This window comes from Phyllobates terribilis, unplaced genomic scaffold (genome assembly GCF_046119375.1).
Source record: "Phyllobates terribilis strain yellow unplaced genomic scaffold, ASM4611937v1 Scaffold_7__3_contigs__length_470593459, whole genome shotgun sequence".
NCBI classification, from domain to species: Eukaryota; Metazoa; Chordata; class Amphibia; order Anura; family Dendrobatidae; genus Phyllobates; species Phyllobates terribilis.
In genome coordinates this window covers 75,916,290-75,943,743 of record NW_027362767.1, presented here as the reverse complement: position 1 = coordinate 75,943,743, position 27,454 = coordinate 75,916,290, and the positions used below count along the sequence as shown (strand labels likewise).

The window sequence follows — 27,454 nt, the reverse complement described above, 5'->3', positions numbered from 1 at the left end:
GAAGAGGAATTTCTCAAATTTTGCATATAGGTGATTCTGCCTGAGCCTAAGCAGGACCTGACGAACATCCCTCCGGTGTGTAGGAAGATCCGGAGAGAAGACCAAGATATCGTCCAGGTACACCACTATGCAGGAATATAAGAGGTCACGGAAGATGTCGTTAACTAATTCTTGGAAGACGGCGGGAGCATTACAGAGACCGAAGGGCATCACATGGTATTCATAGTGACCGTCCCGGGTATTGAATGCCGTCTTCCACTCGTCTCCTTGGCGGATCTGGACCAAGTTATATGCCCCACGAAGATCGAGCTTGGTGAAGATCTTCGCGCCTTTAAGGCGGTCGAACAGCTCAGAGATGAGCGGCAGGGGGAATTTGTTTTTTATGATAATTTGGTTGAGTCCTCTATAATCGATACAGGGGCGTAGTGAACCGTCTTTCTTTTTTACGAAGAAGAATCCGGCTCCAGCCGGGGAGGAAGATTTCCGGATGAATCCCCTAGCAAGATTTTCTTCGATGTACTCCGACATGACCCAGGTTTCAGCCAACGACAACGGGTAAATACGCCCACGGAGTGGAGTGGCACCAGGTACCAGGTCGATAGGGCAGTCATATGGCCTATGAGGTGGCAGTGTCTCTGCCTCCTTCTTGTCGAAGACATCAGAATAGGACCAGTAAGGTGCCGGTAGACCAGGTAAATTAGCCGGAGTAGATGGAGGTCAAGCCGGGTGAACCGGATCCAGGCAGGTCTCATGGCAATCCTGCCCCCAACGGAGCACCTCACTGGATTGCCAATTCAGAACGGGTTCATGTCTCTGTAGCCAGGGTAGACCTAGCAAAAGGGGGTGAGAGAGTCCGGAAAGCACATGGAAGGAGATCCTCTCTGAGTGCAGCATTCCCACCTGCAGGGTTACGGGCTCTGTTGACGAGCAAGATGGTCACCGGAAGGAGTCTTCCATCCACGGAAGCGACTGCCAATGGTTCAGCCAGAGGTTTGGTAGGAATCTGATACTTCTCTACAAGGGACTGGGAAGTGAGATTCCCAGCAGCTCCGGAGTCCAGATGTGCGGTTTCAAAGAAGCGGTTCTCTCCACAGGAGATAGAGATGGACTGTAACGGGTCTGGGAGGCGGAACCTCTGAGCTACTATACAAGGGGGCGGTCCTTGTAAGGGAGCGGGTGGCGACCAGGCAGGCAGCCACAGCAGATGACCGGGACAGTCTCTGGAAGAACGGGCAGGAGATCACGGCAAGTGACTGGGGCAGTCTCTGGATGAACGGGCAGATGGTCACGGCAAGTGACCGGGGCAGTCTCTGGATGAACGGGCAGATGGTCACGGCAAGTGACCGGGGCAGTCTCTGGGTAAAGGGTTGGTACGACCTGTGGCGGCTGATGGTAGACGTGAGCTCCCAGGTGAGCAGGCGAGAGTCTCTGGATAAACGGGTGGTCACAGCATGTGACGGCGGAGCCTCCAGGAAGACCAACAGACAGGCGGCAGATGAGCGCTCCCAGGTGAGCGGGCAGAAGTCTCAGGACAGGCGGGTGGTCACAGCACGTGACGGCAGAGCCTCCAGGTAGGCTAGCAGACAGGCAGCAGATGAGCGCTCCCAGGTGAGCGGGCAGGAGTCACTGGACAGGCAGGTGGTCACAGCATGTGACGGCAGAGCCTCCAGGTAGGCTAGCAGACAGGCAGCAGATGAGCGCTCCCAGGTGAGCGGGCAGGAGTCACTGGACAGGCAGGTGGTCACAGCACGTGACGGCGGAGCCTCCAGGTAGGCTAGCAGGCAGGTAGCAGATGTGCGCTCCCAGGTGAGCGGGCAAGCTGGTCCATAGACAGACTGACAGGAGTTGGAAGGCAGACCGTCGGACCTCAGGCAAGCAGGCAGGTAGCTGATGTGCGCTCCCAGGTGAGCGGGCAAGCTGGTCCTTAGACAGACTGACAGGAGTTGTAAGGCAGACCGTCGGACCTCAGGCTAGCGGGCAGGTAGCAGAATATCAGGCAGGAATAAGACAGCAAGCTGGCAGGAATCTGGCAGGTATCTGGCAGGTAACTGGCAACGGGACCTGAGGGCTGAAGCAGAGTAGTGAACAGTGCAACAACATTGCTCGGGCACCTCCATTTTGGAGGAGGTGCCTTATATATGGTGAAGTCCTCCGGCCATTGGCCGGGGACTCCTTAGGACGGCGCGCGCGGCCCCTTTAAGAGGGAGGGAGAGCGCACGCGCGCGCCCTAAGCACAGTGGCCGGGAAGGAGCGCGCGCTGCCAGCAGAGCGGGAGGAGGACGCCGGGCACGGAGCAGAGAGGTGAGGGGAACAGCGTCCCTGCCTAGCAGAGGGCAGGGATGCCGGCGCTACAGTACCCCCCCTTTAGGCCCCCCCTTTTTTAGGCCAGACAGAAATTTAGCTAGGATGAGAGGGGCATGGATGTTCTCCCGGGGCTCCCACGTTCTCTCCTCAGGACCAAACCCCTTCCAATCTACTAGAAAAAAGGTCTTCCCTCTTACCCTTTTGGTGGCAAGAATGTTCTCTACCTCAAACTCGTCCTCAGCAGAAACCGGAGCAGGAGGCGTACCTGTAGACTTGGAAAAAGAGTTAAGTACCACAGGTTTGAGGAGAGATACATGGAAGGAGTTAGGGATCCGTAAGTTGGCCGGAAGTTTCAATTTATAGGCCACCGGGTTGATCTGACTGATGACCTCCAGAGGACCGATGAACCGAGGCCCTAACTTGTAAGAAGGTATCTTGAGTCGGACATATTTAGATGAGAGCCAGACTTTATCTCCAGGACGAAATTGTGGAGGATCCAGGCGTTTTTTGTCAGCGTGTCTTTTCATCCGTTCGGACGACTGAAGGAGTGCGGATCGGGTACTCTCCCAAATGGAGGAAAATTTGCTAACGAGAGATTCCGCAGCCGGGTTGTCCACAGAGGTGGAGACAGGAAAAGGAATCCGAGGATGCTGATCGTAGACTACAAAAAACGGGGATTTGGAGGAGGATTCGCTCTCGTGATTGTTATAAGAGAACTCGGCCCATGGTAGGAGATCCACCCAGTCTGAATGATGGGCATTAACGAAGTGCCGGAGGTAACTGGTCAGGTTCTGATTGATCCGCTCCACTTGACCATTGGACTGTGGGTGGTAAGCGGAAGAGAAGTCCAGGGTGACGTCTAGCAGTTTACAAGTGGCTCTCCAGAAGCGTGAGGTGAACTGTACCCCACGATCCGACACGATGTGGAGGGGCAGGCCATGAAGACGAAAGATGTGACGAATAAAGTCTTTAGCTAGCTCGGGTGCAGACGGGAGGCCTGGCAGGGGAACGAAATGAGCCATCTTGGAGAAGCGGTCAGCGACCACCCAAATGACCGTACAACCGGCAGAGACTGGGAGGTCAGTTATAAAGTCCATTGCTATATGCTGCCAGGGGGCAGCAGGTACAGAAAGCGGAAGGAGGCGACCAGCTGGCAGATGTCTCGGAACCTTGTTGCGGGCGCAGGACACACAGGCAGAAACAAAGTCTATTACGTCCTTGTGCAGGGTAGGCCACCAGTAGTGCCGGGTAATAAGCTGGAGGGTCTTTTTCTGACCGGCATGGCCAGCCAGTTTAGACGAGTGACCCCAGTGAAGGATCTTCTCCCGATCAGGTACTGATACGAACGTCTTTCCGGGAGGGAGACGATTTAGACTCACGGGAGCCACCTGCATTACTCTGGCGGGATCGATGATGTGTTTCGGATCTTCCTCGAGATCAGACACCAGAAAGGATCGAGACAAGGCGTCCGCCTTGACGTTTTTGTCAGCCGGGCAAAAATGAAGAACAAAATCAAAGCGAGCAAACAACAAGGACCACCGGGCTTGACGCAGGTTAAGTCTCTGGGCATGCTGGAGGTAAGCCAAGTTCTTGTGGTCAGTGTAAATTATTACCGGGTGAAGAGCCCCCTCGAGCAGGTAACGCCACTCCTCCAATGCCAGTTTGATGGCCAATAACTCTCGGTCTCCTATGGAATAATTGCGCTCTGAGGAGGAGAAGAGTTTAGAGAAGAAGCCGCAAGTTACCATCCTCCCGGAAGATGATTTTTGAGTAAGTACCGCTCCGGCTCCAGAGGAGGAGGCGTCAACTTCCAGGAAGAACTGCTTGTTGCCGTCCGGGCGATGCAGCACCGGGGCGGAAGAGAAGGCCTGTTTTAAAGAAAGAAAGGCCTCCTCTGCTTCGGGCGGCCACTCTTTGGGATTAGTACCCTTACGGGTGAGCGCGGAAATTGGGGCAGTCCGGGAAGAGAAGTGTGGTATGAAGAGGCGGTAGTAGTTGGCGAAGCCCAGGAACCGCTGAATGGCCTTCAACCCCTCCGGTCGAGGCCATTTCTCGATGGCAGACAGTTTCTCTGGATCCATTCGTAGGCCGGTCTGAGAAATAATGTAGCCCAAAAACGGAAGCGAGGTCTGCTCAAAGAGGCACTTCTCGTATTTAGCGAAGAGGTGATTCTGCCTGAGCCTGAGCAGGACCTGACGAACGTCCCTCCGGTGAGTCTGGAGATCCGGAGAGAAGACCAAGATGTCGTCCAGGTACACCACTATGCAGGAGTAGAGAAGGTCCCGGAAGATGTCATTGACCAACTCTTGAAAGACGGCAGGAGCGTTACAGAGACCAAAGGGCAGTACCAGATATTCATAGTGGCCGTCCCGGGTGTTGAATGCCGTCTTCCATTCATCCCCCTGACGGATACGAACCAGGTTGTACGCCCCATGGAGGTCCAGTTTGGTGAAGATTCTAGCCCCCCTCAGACGATCAAATAACTCCGGAATGAGCGGAAGGGGGTACTTATTCTTCACCGTGATCTGGTTAAGGCCTCTATAGTCTATACAGGGACGGAGAGAGCCGTCCTTCTTTTTGACGAAAAAGAAGCCTGCTCCCGCCGGGGAGGTAGATTTCCGGATGAATCCCCTGGCCAGATTCTCCTCAATATATTCGGACATCGACCGGGTCTCAGCAGCGGATAATGGATAAATACGCCCACGGGGAGGAGTAGTACCGGGTAACAGGTCGATAGGGCAGTCGTATGGTCTATGAGGGGGTAGTGTCTCTGCCTCCTTTTTATTAAAGACATCAGCATAAGACCAATAAGGAATCGGAAGTCCAGGTAGATTAGCTGGGGTAGGAGACGGACAGACGGGATGGACGGGAACCAGACAGGTCTTATGGCAGTCCTGTCCCCAGCGAAGGACCTCTCCGGTCTGCCAGTCAAGCACGGGTGCATGTCTCTGGAGCCAAGGTAGACCTAGCAAGAGGGCGTGAGAGAGTCCAGGCAGAACATGAAAGGAGATACTCTCAGAATGCAGCATTCCCACCTGCAGAGTAATGGATTCGGTGATGAGTTGGATGGGGCGTGGTAAGAGACCCCCATCCACGGCAGCAACAGACAAGGGTACAGCCAGAGGTTTGGTGGGGATGCGGTATTTCTCTACCAGGGACTGTGAAATAAGATTCCCGGCTGCTCCAGAGTCAAGTTGGGCTAGTTCGAAATAACGGTTCTCCCCGCAGACGATTGAGACTGACAGCAGCAGAGATGGAGAGGATTTATTCTTGTCTAGGTCGACCTCTCTGAGCGAACCTAGACACAGGCGTTTCCCGACCTCTCCGGGCAGGCACGGATCCGGTGCTCCTTACTGCCACAGTAGAAGCAGCTCCCCTCGGCACGGCGTAAGTGCTGACGGGTTTTGACCATCTTGGTCTGGTCGACCTGCATAGGCACAGGAGAGTGTACCTGGGGAGAGACGGAGGGAGTGACGGGTTTCTGAAAAGTAGGAGCTAGACGTGGAAACCTCCTCTCACGGGTGACCTCTTTGGCATGCTCCTGGAACCGTAGGTCAATCCGGGTGGCAAGAGTTATTAGGTCATCGAGAGTGGTAGGAATGTCCCGACCGGCAAGTTCATCTTTAATACGGCCGGACAGACCCTCCCAGAAGACGGATACCAGAGCGTCGTTATCCCAGGCCAGCTCCGAGGCAAGGGTACGGAACCGTATGGCATATTGGCCCACGGTGAGACTTCCCTGACGGAGGCGTAGCAGAGATGATGCGGATGAGGTCTTCCGTCCGGGTTCGTCGAAGACTTTCCGGAAAGCCGTGAGAAAGGCAGGCAAGTCGGACACCAGGGGGTCTCCTCTCTCCCATAGAGGATTTAGCCAGGCCAGGGCCTCCCCGGTGAGATGGGACATGATGAAGGCAATTTTGGCCCGGTCGGAGTTAAACTGGTGGGACAATAGTTCAAAGTGCAGGGTGCACTGATTTATGAAGCCCCGAGCCTGGGCGGAGTCGCCTCCGAAGCGAGGAGGTGCAGAAAGCCGGGGTCCGGGGTAGGATACCATGGTATTAGTGGGCAGCGGAGCTGCCGGATTGCGAGTCATGGCACTGGCGGAGGTTGCTGGCGGAGCAGTCAGAGTGTCCAGGCGAGAATTGACATTCCGCAGGTGACCCAGGATGGACTCCTGTTGGGACCTCTGACGGGACAGTTCATGACACAGGTCCGAGAGCGAGGGAGCTTGGGTGCCACCGGGTTCCATGGCCCGAGCAAACTGTAACGGGTCTGGGAGGCGGAACCTCTGAGCTACTATACAAGGGGGCGGTCCTTGTAAGGGAGCGGGTGGCGACCAGGCAGGCAGTCACAGCAGATGACCGGGACAGTCTCTGGAAGAACGGGCAGGAGATCACGGCAAGTGACTGGGGCAGTCTCTGGATGAACGGGCAGATGGTCACGGCAAGTGACCGGGGCAGTCTCTGGATGAACGGGCAGATGGTCACGGCAAGTGACCGGGGCAGTCTCTGGGTAAAGGGTTGGTACGACCTGTGGCGGCTGATGGTAGACGGGAGCTCCCAGGTGAGCAGGCGAGAGTCTCTGGATAAACGGATGGTCACAGCATGTGACGGCGGAGCCTCCAGGAAGACCAACAGACAGGCGGCAGATGAGCGCTCCCAGGTGAGCGGGCAGAAGTCTCAGGACAGGCGGGTGGTCACAGCACGTGACGGCAGAGCCTCCAGGTAGGCTAGCAGACAGGCAGCAGATGAGCGCTCCCAGGTGAGTGGGCAGGAGTCACTGGACAGGCAGGTGGTCACAGCACGTGACGGCAGAGCCTCCAGGTAGGCTAGCAGACAGGCAGCAGATGAGCGCTCCCAGGTGAGCGGGCAGGAGTCACTGGACAGGCAGGTGGTCACAGCACGTGACGGCGAAGCCTCCAGGTAGGCTAGCAGGCAGGTAGCAGATGTGCGCTCCCAGGTGAGCGGGCAAGCTGGTCCATAGACAGACTGACAGGAGTTGGAAGGCAGACCGTCGGACCTCAGGCAAGCAGGCAGGTAGCTGATGTGCGCTCCCAGGTGAGCGGGCAAGCTGGTCCTTAGACAGACTGACAGGAGTTGTAAGGCAGACCGTCGGACCTCAAGCTAGCAGGCAGGTAGCAGAATATCAGGCAGGAATAAGACAGCAAGCTGGCAGGAATCTGGCAGGTATCTGGCAGGTAACTGGCAACGGGACCTGAGGGCTGAAGCAGAGTAGTGAACAGTGCAACAACATTGCTCGGGCACCTCCATTTTGGAGGAGGTGCCTTATATATGGTGAAGTCCTCCGGCCATTGGCCGGGGACTCCTTAGGACGGCGCGCGCGGCCCCTTTAAGAGGGAGGGAGAGCGCGCGCCCTAAGCACAGTGGCCGGGAAGGAGCGCGCGCTGCCAGCAGAGCGGGAGGAGGACGCCGGGCACGGAGCAGAGAGGTGAGGGGAACAGCGTCCCTGCCTAGCAGAGGGCAGGGACGCCGGCGCTACACGGACAAAGTCAAGAACGGAGAGGATTTACTCTTGCCTAGGACGACCTCTCCGAGCGGTCCTAGACACGGGAGTTTCCCGGCTTCACGGGACAGGAGCGGATCAGGTGCTCCTTACTACCACAATAGAAACAGCTCCCCTCGGCTCGGCGTGTTTCTTGGCGAGACTTAACCATCTTGGTCTGGTCGATCTGCATGGGTTCGGGTGAGCGTGCCCGGGGAGTTGCTGTTTGGGAAGCCGGTTTCTGGAAAAAAGGAGCAAGACGGGGAAGTCTTCTCTCCCGGGTAGTCTCCTTAGCACCTTCTAGGAAACGGATATCAATCTGGGTAGCTAGTGACACCAGGTCATCCAGGGTGGTAGGAATGTCCCGGCCGGCTAACTCGTCCTTAATCCGACCGGAAAGACCCTCCCAGAAGGTGGACACCAGGACCTCATTGTCCCAGGCAAGCTCAGAAGCGAGGGTACGGAACCGTATGGCATACTGGCCCACGGTGAGACTCCCTTGGCGGAGACGGAGCAGTGAGGAGGCAGTAGAAATCCCTCTCCCATAGAGGGTTTAGCCATGCCAATGCTTCCCCGGTGAGGTGAGACATGATGAACGCCACCTTGGCCCGGTCGGAGGGAAACTGATGTGGCAGAAGTTCAAAGTGCAGCGTGCACTGGTTCAGAAAGCCCCGACATAGGACGGGGTCACTTCCAAAACGAGGAGGCGCAGAAAGCCGGGGTCCTAGGCTGGATGCCGTGGTATTGGTAGGCAGCGGAGTCGCTCGACTAGAGGTGGACACAGGTGGAACAGACAGCGTGTCCAGGCGAGAGTTGACAGAACGCAGGTAGGTCAGGATGGTTTCCTGTTGGGATCTCTGACGAGAAACCTCCTGGTACAGGTCAGCAAGCGAAGGGGCCTGGGGGCCACAGGGTTCCATGGCCCGTGCAAACTTTTACGGATCCGGGTAGTGGAACCTCTGTGCTGCGGTGCAAGGAGGGACCAGAGGGGCGTAACTAGGTATCAACTCGAACCGACCAAGGCCGTACGGCAGCTCAATCGACTCCGTGACCAGGGAAGGACCGAGCAGAGGGACCAGGTGCTGCTCTGGGACCGACCTTGTATGAGAGCAGGTGACTCCCACGGGTCAGAAGGCAGGGACTGACCGGTACAGCAGATGAGCACGGCAGGCAGGCTGACGGGTGATCCGGGCAGACGGACTGGCAGACACGGCAGGTAACAGGCAGGAGCCTCCAGGTAGGCTGGCTGGTAGGCATGGCAGGTAACAGGCAGGTGCTTCCAGGTAAGCGGGCTGGCAGGCACGGCAGGTAACAGGTAGGAACCTCCAGGTAGGCTGGCTGGTAGGCACGGCAGGTAACAGGCAGATGCTTCCAGGTAAGCGGGCTGGCAGGCACGGCAGGGAACAGGCAGGAGCCTCCAGGTAGGCTGGCTGGTAGGCACGGCAGGAAACAGGCAGGAGCCTCCAGATAGGCTGGCTGGTAGGCACGGCAGGTAACAGGCAGGTGCTTCCAGGTAAGCGGGCTGGCAGGCACGGCAGGAAACAGGCAGGAGCCTCCAGGTAGGCTGGCTGGTAGGCACGGCAGGTAACAGGCAGGAGCTTCCAGGTAAGCGGGCTGGCAGGCTGGACTTGTAGTCAGGCAGACGGACTGGACTTGTAGTCAGGCTGGCGGGCTGGACTGGTAGTCAGGCTAGCAGCGGGACCTGAGGGCTGAAGCAGAGTTTAACACACAAAGCTACAACCTTGCATGGGCACCTCCATTTTGGAGGAGGTGCCTTATATATGAGAGGTCCTCCGGCCATTGGCCAGGGACTCCTTAGGACAGCGCGCGCGGCCCCTTTAAGAGGGAGGGAGCGCGCGCTCTAAGCACAGTGCCCGGGAAGCTGTGCGCGCCGGCAGCAGCAGAAGCAGGAGCGCCGGAGGACGCCGGGCGGGGAGCGCGGCGGTAAGAGGGACGGCGTCTCTGCCTGTCAGGGGGCAGAGACGCCGATACTACAAGGAGGATCCCACTGCTGACACAGACACATAAAAAAGCTAGTCTGCAGTTTGCCAAAATGTACGTAAGTAAGCCAAAATCCTTCTGGGAAAGCATCTTGTGGACAAATGAGACCAAGGTAGAGCTTTTTGGTAAAGCACATTATTCTATTGTTTATCGAAAATGGAATGAGGCCTACAAAGAAAAGAACACAGTACCTACAGTCAAATATGGTGGAGGTTCAAAGATGTTTTGGGGTTGTTTTGGTGCCTCTGGCACTGGGTACCTTGACTTTGTGCAAGGCATCATGAAATCTGAAGATTACCAAAGGATTTTGGGTCACAATGAAGTGCCCAGTATCAGAAAGCTGGGTTTGCGTCATAGGTCATGGGTCTTCCAGCAGGACAATGACCCCAAACATACTTCAAGAAGCCCCCAGAAATGGATGGAAACAACGCACTGGAGAGTTATGAAGTGGCAGCAATGAGTCCGGATCTAAATCCCATTGATCACCTGTGGAGAGATCTTAAAATTGCTGTTGGGAGAAGGCACCTTCACATATGAGAGACCCGGAGCAGTTTGCAAGAGAGGAGTGGTCCAAAATTCCAGTTCAGAAGTGTAAGAAGCTTGTTGATGGTTATAGGAAGCGATTGATTGCAGTTATTTATTCCAAAGGGTGTGCAACCAAATATTAAGTTGAGGGTGACAACAATTTGGGCCTTTTTGGAGTTGTGTGTGAAATTATGTCTAATTTGCCTTTTTTTCTCTGTTTTTTTTTTGTGTTCCAATATACACAAAGGAAATAAACATGTGTATAACAAAACGTGTGTTATTTAAATAATTTTGTGGGAGAAATACTTAATTTTCTGGAACAATTTCAAGGGTGCCAACACTTTCGGCCATGACTGTATAATGTCATTGTTATGTGCGGTATTATTTATATGGTATCATACAGTATATAGTGTCATAGTTATGTGCGGTATTATTTATATGGTATCATACAGTATATAGTGTCATTGTTATATGCGGTATTATTTATATGGTATCATACAGTATATAGTGTCATTGTTATATGCGGTATTATTTATGTGGTATCATACAGTATATAGTGTCATTGTTATATGCGGTATTATTTATGTGGTATCATACAGTGTATCGTGTCATTGTTATGTGCAGCATTTTCTATTACTAATCTGGAACCATTTTCGTCATATACTCCTATACTCACCATCTCATCTTTAATCTGGAGTAATCCCGCCGTCTGACAGGCCTGTCTGCGAACAGCTAAAAAGTCATTTTCAAAGCTCTGCAAGAATCCGGGGAGCAGCTGAGCCGTCATTATCTGTAGGACCCCGATGAGCGATAAAGCCTCCACGTTTGATTTCCAACTGTCGCTCTCCAAATGCTTTCTGGAAAAAATACTCATATTATTACAATTAGCTAAAATTATACCATGCAGGAACATGGTCTGGTCATACCACATCTCCTGGGCACAGGAGGAAGAAAAAGCGAGTATACAGACAGGACAGTACCGGATCACAGCTGATTCTTTTTGTGTTGTACAATATTTCCCTTCCTGTTTTTAAGCAATGTTTTACCTTGCAGAAAGAATCAGCTGTGATCCCGTGCTGTAATGTCTGTATACTCTTTTGCCTCCTCCCCTGCCCAGGAGCTGTGGTATGATCAGACCATGTTCCAGCACGGTCAGACACAGCCATTACACAGTACACAGCAGGGGAACATTTATAAGATTATCTCAGCACAGGAACATATTTTTTAAGCACATCCAATTGTGGAACTTATTATTATTCCAAGATCTATTGATTAAAATTAACTTTGTTCGTGGGAAAAAATTATCTACAAAATGTAGGAAATACACAAATTCCACGCTCGGTAGGTAGATACCACAGAATGACGTTTGTGCACAGCTTTATAACCACTTTCTTAGATTCCCAGACGTGCACCGTTCCCACCTTATCTGGTGGTGCACTTCCTTGCCCTGATCTAGTTTGCCCAGTACCCTGGCAGCGGCCCCCCGGACTCCAGGACTCCAGTCATTCCACATGAGATGACTTAATTTATTTTTTACTTCCTGTGAAAATAGAAAGAAGCATTGTTATCCACTGACAATTCCTGAGTTAGCAGAGGTTTGTTATGACAGTATCGCCAGTATTGGAAGAGTTCGCTTCTGAAACTCCGCAGAATAAAACATCTGAAAAATACGTACGATGCCAAAATTACCTTATAGAATAATAACCTGCTCCAGCAAAAAGTACTAAACTAAGACAGGGACACAATGCAATATTATGTAATATTACTTCTAACTCTAAAGGTGCCGATTATTGGGAACGAGTATTCCTAAGAACGCTCATTTCTCGATAATAGTGCAGTGTAATCAGGCTGCCGATCGGAATGGACAAAACGCCTGTTCGTTGGGTGAAATGATTCTCATTCTCGGCAGCACATTGTGCTGTGTAAACAAGACATGTGCTGCCGAGAACAATGTCAGCCTATGTGCAGTGAACGATCTGTGCACATGGGAAGTGCAGTCGGCCATTCTAAACAGACTATTAAACAATAGCGGTCGTTTGTAGCTTGTTCGGTGGTCCTTTATTCTAAACCCAACCCAAGTCTATGGGGGCACATTGCATAATTATCTGAGAAGTCCAGTTAAAGTGCACCACAGCTCCCAGATCACACGCAACAAATTGCACACAATATGTCGCCATGCATCCCTGGCATAAGAAGAAGTTTTCTACCATCACTTCCGGAACACAATAAGGCACACAAGAATACCCTCCATAATCAGTTCAGGGGACTTATCTGGCCAATACTTCCATGTAGGACACACAGGGCTTTGCAGGACATAAGTCTTTCTCCCCAGTCACTTCCGGAACACAATAAGGCAAATTAGAATACCCTCCGTAATCAGTTCATGGGGCTTACCTGGCCAATACTTCCATGTAGGACACACAGGGCTTTGCAGGATATAAGTCTTTCTCCCCAGTTACCACTGTTTAGTGCTTCCCCCAGCACGGCATGGATCAGGTTCTAATGGAAACGAAGAATCACATTGTGAAAATATGAATAAGTCCCAACATAAAGTTTAGACATAATACAGAGGTGATACAGAGAAAACAAAGTTTTAAAATTGAGCTGGAAATGAGGGGAAAAAAAAGAGTAACGGGCACAAGGGAAAGTGTCCAGCGGCTTCTCCCCACCTAGCTTGATTGACAGGTCTCTTGATATATGCAAATAGGGGGAGACTTGTCAATCAAGCCACACAATAGAAGCTGCCCATTTTTACAATAGAAATCCAGCACAATTTGGACAATTTTAGACATTTCCTTTGGTTTGTTTTACAAAGGGACATAATTTCACAGGAAAAGCCATGACCTTCTGTGCAAAACCATGTGCCAAAAAAAATCACCAAAGGCTTTTGTGCACATTTTTAGTACAAAGCAAGCCAAGTGACAGGTGGTATAAACTCAGACAATCCAAAAATGTGCCAACTGTATCATCCACTGTGACAAATAGGGCTCATTGTAATGCTGTCTAGTCTAAGTTTACACTGTCCAAAAATTTGTTTTCTAGTTTGCCACAAAGTTTAAGTGAGTTAAGAATTAAGTGATGCCAGGTTCCCCTTAAAAGGATTATCTGGTTTAGAATATCAGTGTTGGAAGGAAAATCTGAATACAGGGTGGTCCTAGTTCACAACCTTAGTCGGAATAGATTGGGGGAGTTTTACAAAGTGAAAAGTGCCCGAAATTTGGGGCAATTTGCACTAACAAACAACATTTTTTTATGTATTTTAGAAAATTTCTCTGCTTTGTCCAACAAGTCGGCATGGCTTTTCTGAAAATAGCATGGTTTAGAGGAAAGATTGTGTAGATTAGCCGGCAAAACTGTGCGCCAAATCATTATGTAATGACTTTAACCGACAGTGTGTCATTCTTTATTTCTACTGTGGCGACACTGCAAGGGAATAGAAAGTCTTCTCCCTGGTTATCCTACAGATTTACAGGTAATAACCCTGTGTAAATCCAATTTATAGGGGATTCCCTTAGCAAAAAATTACTGATCAAAGCTGGGAATTTTTTAGAGAGGCTGTCCAGCCTTAGGGTACAAGTCTGCAGTCACTCTATGTGATTACAGACTTGGGAATCCTCACATTGCGCACACTGCACACTGTCAGGATTCGCTGATGCCGGGAGCAGTGGGTGCATGACCACAAGTATGTGATTTGCATACATGTAGTCACATGCCGACTAGATGGGTGCAGCATCGATCAATGCAAGTTTATTGAGTGAGGCTGGACAAGTCTAGTCGGAATGTGGCCGTAAATATGCAAATCACATACTTGAGGTCAGATGACCGGCGCCGGCAGTGCACGTGATCTGATGATTCGCAAGTCTGCAGTCACTCTAAGTGACTTGTACCCTAAGCTGGACAACCCCTTTAATATTGTGTTGCTATCACTTACTGTGTGGTTACTAAGCTCACGCAGAATATAAAGCGCCTGATCTTCCTTTTCTTTCTTGGTTGCTGCAAACATCTGATCCAGGACCCGTTTTATCACCAGATAACCGTGATTGCCTTCCAAAGCAAGACACTGAGCCGCAGCCCAGCTATCGGCATCTGTCCCTGCACACAGGAATATTTCAGCATGGAACATCTGGTGCACACAAAGTGCTTCACTAAAGAATACGTTAGGGCAATGTATGAACATGCATACAACTTCTGACAAATGCATTAAAGATAACAATACCATGGGTTCTGCAAAATGCTTGTTATTCCCATAGAGATCATATCTGTGCCCAGAAACCACCTGGGGGGCACCACAGAATTAACACATTTGCACTGCATTAATAACGGGATTATACGGAGTTTATATATTCCTTCATAAATAGGATGAAGAGAAATAAAATGTAGAATACCACTTTCCAGAGACTTCAGCATGATCTTCCTTGCTTCCTCGCTTACTTCCCGGATAAGATACTGACACAGGGCAGCTGCCATCTTTACAAGATCATCCTCCTCTCGCAATGCATTGGAGACTAGACTTGATATTTCTGCAGGAAATGCTAAAAAAAAAGTCAATGACAGGTTAGTAAGTAAAATGTAAAAGTTATTCCCAAAGTTATGGCAAATCACTAAGATCCGAAACTAAATGAGCCACAGCAATGATGCTGAATTTCAGCTGCCCAATCCTTTTTTTCTCAGGAAGATAAGTCTTTCTCCCCTATTTCTCCTGAAAACAAATACAAATGATCTTACTATCCATGTGCGACATAATTGTCAAATAAGATGCAGTCTAGAAGGGCTGGTGCTCCCGGTGCTGGATACCAGGGTGGTGCCAATTTGCCCTTGATGGAGTATTTAAGATGTAGAAATAGTAATCTGCTCAGCGGGTGAAGGAAAAACTTAGATATAACTTGGCTATTAAACATTATTTTAATTGGCACCTATAAATTCAGGGAGGAATAGAACTAAGCAACAGCACGTGTGAAAAAGACTTGGGTATACTAATAGATCACAGGCTGCACATGAGTCAACAGTGTGATGCAGCAGCAAAAAAGGCAAATACAGTTCTGGGATGTATTAAGAGAAGCAAAGAGTGTATATCACATGAAGTAATTATCCTCCTCTACTCCTCCTAGGTCAGACATTATCTGGAATACTGTGTCCAGTTCTGGGCACCACATTTAAAAAAAAAGACATGGAAAAACTGGAGCAAGTTCAGAGAAGAGCGACCAGGATAGTGAGCGGACTGCAAACTATGTCCTACGAGGAACGGTTAGAGGAACTGGGAATGTTTAGCTTGCAAAAAAGAAGACTGAGAGGAGACTTAATAGCTGTCTACAAATATCTGAAGGGCTGTCACATTGTAGAAGGATCATCCTTATTCTCATTTGCACAAGGAAACATGAGAAGCAATGGGATGAAACTGAAAGGGAGAAGATACAGATTAGATATTAGAAAAAACTTTTTGACAGTGAGGGTGATCAATGAGTGGAACAGGCGGCCATGAGAGGTGGTGAGATCTCCTTCAATGGAAGTCTTCAAACAGAGGCCGGGCAGACGTCTGAAATGGTTTAGTGAATCCTGCATTGAGCCGGGGGTTGGACATGATGACCCCGGAGGTCTCCTCCAACTATAACATTCTAGGATTCTATGATAAAGGCTCTTGCACATGGCTGTATTTTCAGCCTGAGTGCAATCCGAAAAAAAATTAGATTGCACTCAGATCAATGTTAGTCTATGGGGCCATGCATATGTTTGAGTTTTTCCTCTGTCCAAGAAGAAAAAAAATCACAGAATGCAAGATTGGCATCTGATATTCGGATCGCACTCGGCCATGCAAGTCACTAAGTCAGAGGAAAAAAACGGACTGCACTCGGATGACATCGGAGTGCAGTCCAATTTCCAAGGACTGACAGAATGGAGAAGATGGAGACATTTTTATTTCTATCTTCTCATCATCCAAGCGAATCCGATCACACTAAGCTGATACTCTGATCAGAGTGTGATTAATAGAATAGGCCCAGATGAGAGAATCTCCGCTGGTGTGACCCTAAACTGAAAAGAAACTCATTCTATGTGTAATAGGGGGGGTGACTTGTATGGCTGCAGTCCGGCCTGTTCATCTATGTGACAGCAGAATACAAAGACTTCATAAAACAATGACAATCCGATATAGAAATAAAAGCTGAGGACCCTTTGTCACTCACCAGTCTGTTGGGGGGCAGCGACCGCAGACGAAGCGATGGTTACCAGAGCCGAGATTTTATGGCTATTGTGCACATTACTAAGATCTAAGATCAGCTGCTCCAGGGTGACATCTTTCCAACTTGCGCCTAAAATCAACAAAAATATAAGTGATAGAAGAGGAACCAAGTTTTACAGATCTTGATACAGATCTCTACAAATATTAAACAAGTTTATTTGGATTATTATTTTTGTATTTCTTCATTGTGTTATTCCTCACTTTGCGCCCACTGTCTGAGGCATCTTGCACGTCTGTGGATGAGCGTTTTTAGCATGTATTTAAAGGGGATGTCCAGAATTAGAATAAGAGGTCTGATCTTATTTTCACAAACAGCGCCACGTCTGCCCATAGGCTGTTTCTGGTATTGCAGCACCATCCTATTTAAGTAAATTGAAAGGACAGACATTTTCTAAGTGAGATAATTCCATTAAAGAAGCTAAGGGCAATTCTACTTTTAAGATGAGGTGGGAAAATGGCAGCTGTCGAAAAAGCCTTGTGGCAATTAAAAATGTTTTGTTTCACCCAACGGCTTAAGCCCAGTGTTACACGGTAGATGAAAGAGCATTTGCACGGGTTAGCTGGGTATTAATATCAGAAAGGTCATTAAACAAGGAATTGATATCTTCCTGTCCACTATTCACACTGGGTGATGGTTCCGGGTCAGTTCTTCCCTCTCCCTGCACAATGACCTCTGCACACAGGCTCGGACTGGCCCGTATGGGAATAATAATAATAATTTTTATTTTTATAGCGCCAACATATTCCGCAGCACTTTACAAATTTTAGGGGGGACTTATACAGACAATACAGAATAAGCATATCACATATCGAAGGAGTGAGGGCCCTGCTCGCAAGCTTACAGTCTATGAGGAAATGGGGGAGACACAAAAGGTAGAATGAACATATATTGTATAATGCAGCCTTGATATACTGAATAGGATAAATAATAATACATGGACTGGTCGCCTGCCAGTATGTGTGCAGTCCTGACCGAGGCTATTATGTGCATGGTTGGTGTGAACCTGAAATTGAAGAAGATTTTAATATGAGGGAAAACTGGGACAGACAACTGGGATGGACAGTGTGTTTAGGTGATACGCCAGTCTAAAGAAATGGGTTTTTAGGGTCCGCTTGAAACTGTGGGTATTGGGAATTAATCGAACTGTCCTGGGTAGTGCATTCCAAAGAATTGGCGCAGCATGCGAGAAATCTTGGAGACGGGAGTGAGAAGTTTGGATTATGGAGGATTTTAGTTTTAAGTCACTGGCAGAACGGAGGGCACGTGTAGGGTCATAGACTGAGACAAGGGAGGAGATGTAGGGGGATGCTGAAGCATGGAGCGCTTTGTGGATAAGCGTGATAAGTTTAAATTGAACTCTATATTGGATGGGTAACCAATGCAATGACTGGCACAGGGAAGAGGCATCGGTGTAGCGGTTGGCGAGGAATATGATCCTGGCTGCTGCGTTCAGGATGGATTGGAGAGGGGAGAGTTTAGTAAGAGGGAGACCGATAAGTAGAGAGTTGCAGTAGTCCAGACAGGAATGAATAAGAGCGACAGTAAGAGTTTTTGCCGAGTCAAAGGGGAGAAAAGTCCTGATTCTTGAGATGTTTTTGAGGTGTAGATGACATGAACGAGCGAGTGATTTGATGTGAGGAGTGAAAGAAAGATCTGAATCAAAAATTACCCCAAGACAGCGGGCTTGTAGCTGGGGAGTAATGGTTGAGCCACAAACGGAGATGGCAATATCGGGCACAGGTAGGTTAGTGGAGGGAGGAAATACGAGTAGTACAGTTTTTGACAGATTCAGTTTTAGACAGAGGGAGGACATAATGTTAGACAGAGCAGAAAGACAATCATTGGTCTTTTGTAATAATGTAGGGGTGATGTCCAGAGCAGAGGTGTATAATTGGGTGTCATCAGCATAGAGATGGTACTGAAAACCGAATCTGCTGATTGTTTGTCCAATAGGAGCGGTGTATAAGGAGAAAAGAAGGGGGCCTAGGACTGATCCTTGAGGAACCCAGACAGTAAGGGGAAGTAGGGAGGAGGAGGAGCCGGCAAAAGACACAGAGAAGGAGCGGTCAGAGAGATAAGAGGAGAACCAGGAGAGAACAGTGTCCTTGAGGCCAATAGTGCGGAGCATAGTGAGGAGGAGCTGGTGATCCACAGTGTCGAATGCTGCAGAGAGATCCAGGAGAATCAGCAGGGAGTAGTGACCATTAGATTTAGCTGTTAGTAGATCATTAGAGACTTTAGTGAGGGCAGTTTCAGTAGAATGTAAGAGCGGAAACCAGATTGTAAAGGGTCAAGAAGAGAGTTGTCTGAGAGATAGCGGATTAGACGGGAATGGACCAGGCGTTCCAGGAGTTTAGAGATAAAGGGAAGATTGGAAACAGGTCTATAGTTGGCCATGCAGTTCTGGTCAAAGGATGGCTTTTTAAGTAATGGATGTATGCTGGCATGTTTAAAAGAAGAGGGAAAATTTTAGTTAGGTGAGTGGTGACAGCTGGAGCAAGGGACTGAAGGAGATGTGAGGGAATAGGGTCACTGGTGCAGGTGGTAGGGCGAGAAGATGCAAGGAGCCTGATCACTTCATCTTCCGTGACTGGTTCAAAGTCAGAAAGTGAGCAAGATACAATGTGGCGGGGGAGAGCATGCATAACGTTTGGGGATTGGGAGAAAATTTAATGTCGGATATGGTAAATTTTTTCTTTGAAATAATTGGCCAGATCGTCAGCGCTGAGGTCGGTGATCGGGGTCTGTGCTGTTTGATTGAGGAGAGAATGAAACGTGTCAAAGAGTCGTCTAGGATTATTGAAAAGTGAAATTATGAGGTTGTTAAAGTAGATTTGTTTGGAGAGGTGAAGCGCAGAGTTATATGTTTTCAGCATAAAGTTATAATGGAGGAAATCTTCGGGCAGATTAGAGAACAGGTGAATCCCCCGCTGGGCCTTAGTGCAGATATGGTCCCTCAACCCCACTGTATGGGCAGTACTTGGCATAATTCACTTGATTCACTCTGTACCGAAAAAAGCAGCATATTCATTAACCAAACTACCCAGTTTATTATTATATCGAGATATAGATACATTTGTGAACGAGGGTAGTGTAATATTTGCATGCAGGTGAAAAGTGGGGCCCACAAGGTCAATGTTACTGGTGGACCTTTGCCAATCCAGTCCGACACTGTCTGCACAGATCACTGAGCATGCTCACAGCACTCTACTACAGAAGTCATTAAGTCAGATCCTGCCTATTGCTGTCTATGCTCCATGTAGTTGCTAAAAGATATTTCTAAAAGCTGCTAACAGCGCCTTATAAAAGATGGCCGCCCACATAATCATGTATGAAAAATTACATAAAATTATATCTATTTTCGATTAGTAAAAAATGTAGGTGATGCATTCGATTTAAAGGGGTTGTCTGATCTTTAAATCGAATGCATCACCTGCAGTGACTGCAGACTTTTTTCAGAATAATGAACATCCCCTTTAATCTCTGGAGACTGCAGTTTTAAGGGCTCTCATTACTGTGTCAGGAGTGATTTCATAAAGTCAGAACCTAAGCTCTGCCTAGTCAATTAGCTTTTTTAAATTACACATTTCCATTAAAGCAAATGTGTCATCAGGAAATTATCTATTGTTTAAATCAGGTTTTTGGTAAAAAAAAAAATTGCAAATTTTTTTTTCCCATATTCAATCTGTATTACAAATATTAAATAGAAATCTTGTAATTTTCACACTGATCACTTGGAATATTCCAGATTCATATTTCCTTTTCTTTCAGGAAATTCATATGTACTTTATCAAGAAATTATCAGACCCCAGCCCTATTTTTTATATTGAAGCATCTAATGTGCATGTGCAATTGACATTGTGAGGAGAGAGGGGGCAGCTGTGACACGCCTATTGTGAATGGTGGATCCTGTGTTATCTACTGTATACAGAGGTGATATCTGTCATTGTACAGGAGGAGGTGAGCTGTGACGTCACCTACTGTGACTGGTTGATCCTGTGTTATTTACTGTATATAGAGTTATCAGTCATTGTACAGAAGGAGGAGGTGAGCTGTGACATCACCTATTGTGAATGGTGGATCCTGTGTTATCTACTGTATATAGAGGTGATATCTGTCATTGTACAGGAGGAGGTGAGCTGTGACATCACTTTTTCTGATTTGTGGATCCTGTGTTATAATCTGTGTATAGAGGTGTTACCTGCCATTGTAATATAGAGTTATCAGTCATGGTACAGGAGGAGGAGGAGGAGGTGAGCTGTGACATCACCTATTGTGAATGGTGGAACCTGTGTTATCTGCTATATATAGAGGTGTTATCAGTCGTTGTACAGGAGGAGGAGGTGAGCTGTGACATCACTTTTTCTGATTTGTGGATCCTGTGTTATAATCTGTGTATAGAGGTGTTACCTGCCATTGTAATCCAGCCTCTTATGATAACGAAACTGCTGTAAGCGCTTCCTGAAAAGCCATGAAGTATTTATTTATTTTACTCACTTATATAGAGCCATTAATTCCACAGCGCTTTACAGTATGACTAAAAACAACTAATAAAAACTGCCACTGTGAAAATTGCAGGATTACTAATTTTTTTTTTTTTTTTCTAATACAGATCGCAATATTTGAAAAATTAAAATAAAATGTCAAAAACTAGTAGAAAAATACATGAAACACAAATAAACTGCTTTTAAGGGTAGCTTCCCTTTAAGCTGTGAAGACTTAGAATTCAAGGCTCAAAAGTAAGTTCTTCCCGGAATAACTGGATGTTTTAGAATATCCGTAAACTTTGCACATGAAAAGTAAAGTTAGTACAAACTCGGCGGTGTGCTAATATAAATTCTTATAGCTCAATAGCACAAGATAGGATCCAGCATTATATACTGACTGTATACTCACTCAACAACCAGGCACTTCTCCACTCAGTCACAATATTGTGCAGAGCTCGCGCCTTAGTTAATGGTCCAGGCTCGGTTTCCTTACTCCAGCTTTCACTGGGGATAGGCACTTTTGCTGATGTCTCAGATTTCTTAGGGCTTCTCTCAGTCTTATCACCAACCACTGTTGGAAGGGCTACCCAACGAAGTGCTCCTTTCTTAGGTCTCAAAGGTCGGTCAATATCTAATAATAAAATATAGTTTAAGTACAACGGATACAAAAATTGCAATAATATAAATCAATATAGAAAATGTATCCATCACAATAATCTAATGACGTGAACAGTTTTGTTTTGTAAACATCAAAACTAACAAGATCTCATGGAGGACATTAGAATACTTTCCTTCTTTTTTACAGGAATATTTGCAATTTTTTTTTTTACAGTGAATGAGTTTTGGATCAACCATGGAGAGTTGGTGGCAAGATGTTGGGTGGTGAGAGAAGAGTGAGGGGCGATGAGCCATAAGGGTACGGGAAAGCATGGGAAGAGTCAGCTGTAAACATGGCTATTACATTTTAGAGTCACAAAAACTAATCTCAGGCAGGATATGTTGAAAATGTTTGATAGATGCGGGTCCTTGATATACAACTATCTTGAGAGCTCCTCCTTGTAGGCACGGTTCTCTCCATTCACTTTTAGAGAAGCTCCGAAAATTCCCGAGAACGCTTATTATGTTCTGAATCCATATGAGTAAATGGAGAGAGCTAGTCATGCCCACCGCTTCATGTTAAAGATAGGTGTGGGTACTAGGGTTGGGCATGCCATATATGTCCAAAATGGGAATGCGTCTAGTTGATCAAGTAAGTGAATGTAGTCCTTGGACAAGCCAACGTACAGTTGACTGCCTTGGCCAAAATAAAAGTGGCTTGTTTGTGCCCAATCTATTCACAAGCCCCCGGGGGCACAATGCTACACTTGATCCTTGCTTCAACAAGAATGCCCAAAGGAGGATCCCAGTTTCATGTCATGTCTGAGAACAATCTTTGGTAATGACCTCCGGACTATTCACCTCGAACTTGTCAAACATGCCTCCATGCCTAAAATCTGCCCAGGTTTGCCTGGCACTAGTGTGGGTCCTAACTAATTTCTTTTCAGACTCCTCCGAGTATGGCTGGGTGTTAATGCACTGACCTGCCTGTCCATCAGAAGACATCCATTCTTTGTAAGATCTGGGCACCGATGGCTGTACATGTTTCTCATATCTGCCGTTGCTATCCATGACAATGCAGTTCTTCTGCTTTGGTTCTTGCTGGTGCATAATTTTACTCATGCCTATAATGTAGAATAAAATGTTAGTTTCTGAAAACTTTATCTATTTCGTAAATCTTTTACATACTAACATTATACAAGTTGGAAATCAGCACAACTAGTTGTCATTGAGACCTGGAATAAACCCAAGTCACCAAGCGCACCAATATCTAGCGTCTAGGTGGCAGACAGTGAATACTCCTCTATGACAGTACTGCACCCAACGGAAATCACAGGTAAATGTTCCGCCAGAGCCTCTCATCAGTTCTAATATATTATACCTTCCAAGTAGAGATGGGTGATTTAATTTTCGAGACCCCGGTCAATCAGACAGATCAGTAGTCTTTGGCCAAAAGGCTTGCAAACCCCTTACCTTCCAGAATCCTTAGCACAATCTTTGATTAGCCGGGCCAGTGTGACGCCGTCTGTGTATCATTCCGCAATGATAACATCATGCCAACCCGGCTAACCAAAAGCTGTGCCAGGGATCCTGGAAGGTAAGAGATTCACAAGCCTTGTGTCCAGCAGCCAGAGACTACTGACTTGGCCAATGGACCGAAGGCGGATCGATTTACACGACTCTCTCTACTTCCAAGTGTACCTTTGCTCTAGTAAAGCTATTTTGTTTCACTCTACATCTCCAAAAAAACAACAATAATTTCTACATTTTTTATCCCATTCAGCTTATTTGATCAGCTGGATTAAAAAATGAATTTCACAGGGAATTCTTTGGGTGGCACAGTAAAGGTGAACATTTGCCTGGCGCACTGAGGGCACCAGTGGCAGACACTATATGGTGCATCTGTGGTGGTCACTGTTTGGGAACAGTAAAGGGATACATCAAGAGAAATTATATGATAGCATCTGTGAAATCTCACTCATGTAGGCGACATCCGTGGAAGGTCATGATTTTGTGTACGCCTAAAAATACAGACATGGCCAATGGGAGTGTAAAGTAATTGTGCCTGCTCCATTGTAGTGAATGTCTCCGTCGGGGGTTGCAGTTAAATCCCAATTTTTGGGTCTTTATTACAGAACCCCATGATGGGAGTCTCGAAAATGTGGTTAAAAATATTGTGAAGATAGCCTAAAAATTGACTAAGGTGGAATTTTGACATCACACAACCTCTAGGTTTTTCTCCAAAGGTGACAATTATTCGACCTAACTGGAACACAATACCTGAGTAAAGTTCTCTCTCAAAATCATTTTCTGTGGCATAGACATACTTTCCAACCTTGGGATTCATCAGATCCTGAAGTCTCAAGGGTGGTGCCAATTCAAAATGCTTAATGGATAAAGTTTCTGCGGTCTTGTTTTTGCCGCCAACTTCCTGCACTTGTTTTTGAGGTGGTAAATAACCTGGAATCCTATAGGAGAAGGTCATCGTTAGAGATTGTAAATGTGGAATACAGAACATGACGATGTTTACCAGCTTACTTGTAAAAGACTGGAAGAAGCGTCCCTGGTTTACGCTCTTCTGTAATATCCTTATGATCCTCTACTTTATAGTTCTTTAGTTCTTTACAGGTCATGAAATCTTCTTCAGTCGTGTGATCGTCATTGATAGTCTCAGTGGATGTACCCGATCCATAGTTCTTGGAGAGCCTTTCCTTGGCATCTCTTCGTTCATCGTGTTCAGGTTTCCTCCACTGACTGTTTCCAAAGTTGATGCAACTTTTTGCTTTTAGTTTTTTGGAGGGAACAAATGTTTCAACACAACTTACACGGTGGTGTTCTGTTTGTAACTTGTGTTGCTTTGGTCGTATCCTTAAGATGGTTCTCATTCCTTTTTGCGGAATTACATTCGAGGCATCATACACATCCTTCGAATTCCACTCTTGGTAAGAGAGACTGGCCAGACCTCGATCCTTTATCACCTCTTTAGAAAAAAGAAGATCGCTAGCTAAGTTCTGGATGTAATTTTCCTGACATTTTAAGGAATGTTGATTCCATGGGTGGAAATCAGTGACAGGGGATGACAGAGGAGGTGGAAATCCACTCATCGGTATCTTGAATTTTCCAATCTTTTCATATGGTTCTTTAGAGAATATGTTCTGTTCACAGTAAAGTGTAGGTAGCTCCATCACAAGGATTAGATATCTTTTACATAAAAATAAAAATAAGAAAAACAATAATGTTTGAGCTACTGGATCATGCAGTCTGCAATAGATTTTTTTTCTATTAAGCAAAAGTGGAATACGACAGTGTGGGTTTTTTTGTTATTATTTTTGTAACATTTTTCTAACATCAACTTCTGTTTTTTTTTCTCTTGGACAACCCCTTTAATTAAGATTGTCTGCACTTATTATTGCTGCTCAATCTCTTTAACTAGCATTGAACTTAGTTGCAGCACCAGACACAACTCATGGTCACGAGCGGCACTGTTTTTGAAAAAGAAAAGCATAACTTTCTAATGTTATAAAAAATAGTAAATTAAACTTAAAAGGAAAAAAAGTTTGAAGTGGTATAAAAGAAGACAAAAAAAACAATCTATGAGTATGTACACAGCTCTGCTTAAAATTCAAGGATCATCTGATTGCTTCTGTCCCTTTGATTTAACGATCAGAGGGGGTCCCCAAAGAAAGGGTGAATGAATGGGGAAGAAGTGATCAGCTGATCCTCGGAGATGTGTACATGAGCATAGATTGTTTCACATCTTTCATCTCTGCGATCAGAGTGGGTCTCATGAACCGGACCCTTCACGGTTCAAAATTTGTGATTGGCGACTATAATAAAAACATTTTCAAAGTTTAGTTTCCCTTTAAATGTTTTTTTGTTATTAAAAGGGTTGTCCACTACTCAGACAATCCCTTCTCAATCTATGTTTGCCCTCAGTAAAATAATAAGACTTATAATCACCTCCGGTGCCGGCGCCATTCCAGCAGTGTGTGCATGGTCACTCCCAGGGTTCGCTTGACATTGTTATGTCACGCAATCCCTGAGGCTGCTTAACTCTCTCCTCTTTCGAACAAATCCCATACATCTCATTTCCTCTGGATGAATGTGATATGTCAGAAGGCGAGGAAGCCGTTGTTGATCGGCTGCAGGGATCGTGTGACGTAACAATGTCATGTGAGCCCCAGGAGAGATGAAACGATGTCGGCACCGGAGGTGAGTATAGGTGTTATTATTTTACTGGGAGCAAACATACGGATTGAGAAGGGATTGTCTGAATAGTTGATAACCCCTTTAATTCGCTATCTTTCATAGCCATCTCCAGTGTAAAAAAAAACAAAAACTCAACTATACTAACCCTCAGTGCACATGACCACTGCTGCAATGACTAGACTCAGTGGTTTATTAGCAAGACCACTGAGCCCAGAGATTGGCTGCAGTGGCCACCTCACTGCTGCAGCCTGTCAACAATGATTAGAGGCAGCGGTGAAGAGGCTGCACAGGACCTGAGGATGAAGAGTATAGCTGAATTTGTTCCTTAATACTGGAAAACCCCTTTAAGATAAAGCATCTTCACAGTATAAAATCCCCACCAGACAAGAAACCCATCCATATCTCAGCACCCTGTCTAGTGGGTATTGAATGATATCGTGACATATTGGAGTTATATGTAAATATTTAGAATTTATTTAAACTCTTAACATTTTTTGGTATAAATACCGTACACGCTATATTAAAGTCTGCAGATTGCAATGTAAACATTCTCTAAAGAAAATAATATAGATCAAAGATAAAATATATTTACCCGAAACAGAACTAATCTCCAAAGATGAGATTGCGATCACTCGGCTCCTGCAAAGTGGCAGCCAGATCAGTGTTGTGCACAGCAGTGCTAAGCAACGTGTCCAAGAATGTCCGTCATTGTGCTGCTGATCCTGCACTTTACATTCTTTCTTTTTTTTTGCTGCTGGGAAATATTTACTAATACTACAACCCCTGTCAAAAATTATAGAATCACCGGGCTCGGATGATGTTCATTCAGTTCTTTAATGTTGTTGAAAAAAAGCAGATCACAGACATGGCACAAAACTAAAGTCATTTCAAATGGCAACTTTAGGGCTTTAAGAAACACTAAAAGAAATCAAGATTAAAAATGTGGTACTCAGTAAGGGTAATTTTTTTCAGACCAAGCAGAGGGAAAAAATTATGGAATCACTCAATTCTGAGGAAACAATTATGTAATCACCCTGTAAATTTTCAATTCCAAAACTAACACCTGCATCAAATTAGATCTGCTTGTTAGTCTGCATCTAAAAAGGAGTGATCACACCTTGGAGAGCTGTTGCACCAAGTGGACTGACATGAATCATGGCTCCTACATGAGAGATGTCAATTGAAACAAAGGAGAGGATTATCAAACTCTTAAAAGAAGGTAAATCATCACGCAATGTTGCAATAGATGTTGGTTGTTCAGTCAGCTGTGTCTAAAATCGGGTCCAAATACAAACAACATGGGAAGGTTGTTAAAGGCAAACCTACTGGTAGACCAAGGAAGACATCAAAGCGTCAAGACTGGAAACTTAAAGCAATATGACTCCAAAACAGAAAATGCACAACAAAACAAATGAGGAACGAATGGGAGGAAACTGGAGTCAATGTCTGTGACCGAACTGTAAGAAACCGCCTAAAGGAAATGGGATTTACATGCAGAAAAGCTAAACATAAGCCATCATTAACACCTAAACAGAAAAAAACAAGGTTACAATGGGCTAAGGAAAAGCAATCGTGGACTGTGGATGACTGGAT

General features: G+C 46.7%; 1 protein-coding gene across 1 annotated transcript in view; it reads right to left on the bottom strand.

The window, feature by feature from the left end:
* HEATR4 (HEAT repeat containing 4) overlaps positions 1-26,648 on the bottom strand; it is a 36,927-nt gene extending 10,279 nt beyond the window's left edge. Inside the window, exons 1-11 of the mRNA XM_073638800.1 lie at positions 26,454-26,648; positions 24,191-24,853; positions 23,933-24,120; positions 22,636-22,776; positions 21,465-21,686; positions 16,512-16,637; positions 14,718-14,864; positions 14,264-14,424; positions 12,727-12,831; positions 11,754-11,872; positions 11,009-11,189 (exon numbers count right to left, since the gene is read on the bottom strand). Of these exons, the coding sequence (XP_073494901.1) occupies positions 11,009-11,189; positions 11,754-11,872; positions 12,727-12,831; positions 14,264-14,424; positions 14,718-14,864; positions 16,512-16,637; positions 21,465-21,686; positions 22,636-22,776; positions 23,933-24,120; positions 24,191-24,837 (2,037 nt within the window). The 5' untranslated portion in view covers positions 24,838-24,853; positions 26,454-26,648. The remainder of the gene's footprint in view (positions 1-11,008; positions 11,190-11,753; positions 11,873-12,726; positions 12,832-14,263; positions 14,425-14,717; positions 14,865-16,511; positions 16,638-21,464; positions 21,687-22,635; positions 22,777-23,932; positions 24,121-24,190; positions 24,854-26,453) is intronic.
* Between the last annotated feature and the right edge of the window lie 806 nt (positions 26,649-27,454).